The sequence below is a fragment of the Marmota marmota genome, unplaced genomic scaffold (assembly GCF_001458135.2).
Source record: "Marmota marmota marmota unplaced genomic scaffold, marMar, whole genome shotgun sequence".
In the NCBI taxonomy this organism is placed as follows: Eukaryota; Metazoa; Chordata; class Mammalia; order Rodentia; family Sciuridae; genus Marmota; species Marmota marmota.
The window spans coordinates 461-2,403 of record NW_026001285.1 but is presented as its reverse complement, the minus strand read 5'-3'; the positions used below and the strand labels follow the sequence as shown (position 1 = coordinate 2,403).

Genomic DNA, 1,943 nt, shown 5'->3' with positions numbered 1-1,943 from the left:
ACCCATAGCTCCTCCCCTGCCCACTCTACAGGTCCCCCCACCCATGGCCCTCCCCCTCCACCCACCCCGCCTCCCTCACAATTTCTAGCCAGTCCCTCCCCTCCACCTCAATCCCTCCCCTCCCTATCCATAGCTCCTCCCTTGCCCTCCCTACCCTGCAGCCTCACACCCACCCCTATGCCCGTCCATCCCCATGGCCCGCTGTCCTCCAGTTGGGCGCATCGGGGCCCCTGTCTCACAGCACCAAGGCCGAGCGCGTGCAGGCCCACCTGGGCACCGCATCACTCCTGGGCGTGGGCGGGAGCCCTGTGAAGCTTGGGCTGCGCAGGGTGGCACTGCATCCCCGGTACAATCCTGGCATCCTGGACTTCGACGTGGCGGTGCTGGAGCTGGCCAGCCCCCTGGTCTTCAACAAGTACATCCAGCCTGTCTGCCTCCCCCTGGCCATCCAGAAATTCCCTGTGGGCCGCAAGTGCGTGATCTCAGGCTGGGGTAACATGCAAGAAGGAAACGGTGAGTGCCACCCCCCGGGGAAGATGGCCTTGTTCTCCAGGCCAGGCCCAGGCAGGGTGGGATCACCTCTCTTCCCCGCGCCCTGGGCTCTGCCTACTCAGAGGCCTGTGTCCACCCTCCGGCCCACCCCTGCTGGCTGCTTCTCTCCCTACACCTGGGGCCACGTCGGCATGCCTGTTTGTGGAGATTGACAGGCTCACAGTCCACAGCGTTCATGCGGGTGCCACAGTGGCCAAGCTGAGTGGTGGCAACAGAGGCCGCCTGGGCTATAGAGCAGAAAACACTTAGTCTCTAGCCCACTATGGAGGAGCTGTGCTGGCCACTGCCGCCCCATTCAGAGCTCCTGCCCCGAGAGTCGGCGTGTCCTTCAGAACCCCAGGATGGCCTTCCCATTGGGGCAGAGTCAGAAGACAGGCCTGGGCTCTGAGCTGGGGGTCTGGATCTGCCTCCTCTTCCCACATGACTTTAAACCAACTGTGACGCTGTAGGCCCCATCTGTTCAACTGCAGCTTGGGGACAGCACCTCCGTCTCAGGCCGTCAGCACTAGGCCAGGCAGTTGGTGGCCACTCACTGAGTGGCGTTTGGACTCTCCTTCTCGGCAGCCACCAAGCCCGACACCCTGCAGAAGGCCTCTGTGGGCATCATCGACCAGAAGGCCTGCAGCGTGCTGTACAACTTCTCCCTCACCGACCGCATGCTCTGTGCAGGCTTTCTGGAGGGCAAAGTCGACTCCTGCCAGGTGAGTCAGGGGAGGTCTCGGGCCTGGAGGACAGGAGGAGGCTCTGCGCCTTCCCCACTTGGCGGACAGCCCGTCTGCCTCCCCCTGGCCATCCAGAAATTCCCTGTGGGGTCTGGACTAGGTGCCAGCCTACTGGTGCGGGGCTGGTGAAGCACTCAGCGGGATCTGCAAAGAGGAAGCGAAGGGGTTTTCTGTGCAGGGAGCCTGGAGGCATTCCGGGTGCCCCTCGTAGGAGACTGGTTGGGCTGTGGGGTGTGGCTCAGTGGGAAGCACTTTCACAACATGTACCAGGCCCTGGGGTCCATCCCTGGGGCTGGACAAAGATGAGTCAACAAAGCAAAGAATGAAAGAAAGGGCAGGGCAGTGGTGCCCACCTGTGATCCCAGGGGCTGAGGCAGGAAGATTGTGAGTTCAAGGCCAGCCTCAGCAACTTAGCAAGGCCCTAAGCAACTTAGCAAGACCCTGTCTTAAAATAAAAAATAAAAGGGCTGGGGACGTGGCTCCGTTTGGTTAAGCACCCTGGGTTCAGTCCCTGGTATTGAAGAAGAAGAAAAAAAACAAAAGGCAGCCGTGTGGTAGTGTGGGCACCACCTGAAAGGGGAACCCAACCAGCCCTGAACCTGGGTCCAAGTCCGGCTCACTGTCTCTGTCGTGCCTGGCAGACTGGGGGGACTGACTGAGCACGCCAGG

The 1,943-nt window shown here is 61.5% G+C and overlaps 1 protein-coding gene across 1 annotated transcript; it reads left to right on the top strand.

Annotated features, from left to right (window-relative positions):
- Nucleotides 1-161: 161 nt before the first annotated feature.
- LOC125614554 (transmembrane protease serine 9-like) lies at nucleotides 162-1,403 on the top strand (the record flags this gene model as incomplete). The annotated part of the gene is made up of 2 exons (XM_048797479.1): nucleotides 162-513; nucleotides 1,117-1,403. Coding segments are annotated over 2 exons (639 nt in total), but the record flags the coding sequence as incomplete, so codon positions are not given.
- Between the last annotated feature and the right edge of the window lie 540 nt (nucleotides 1,404-1,943).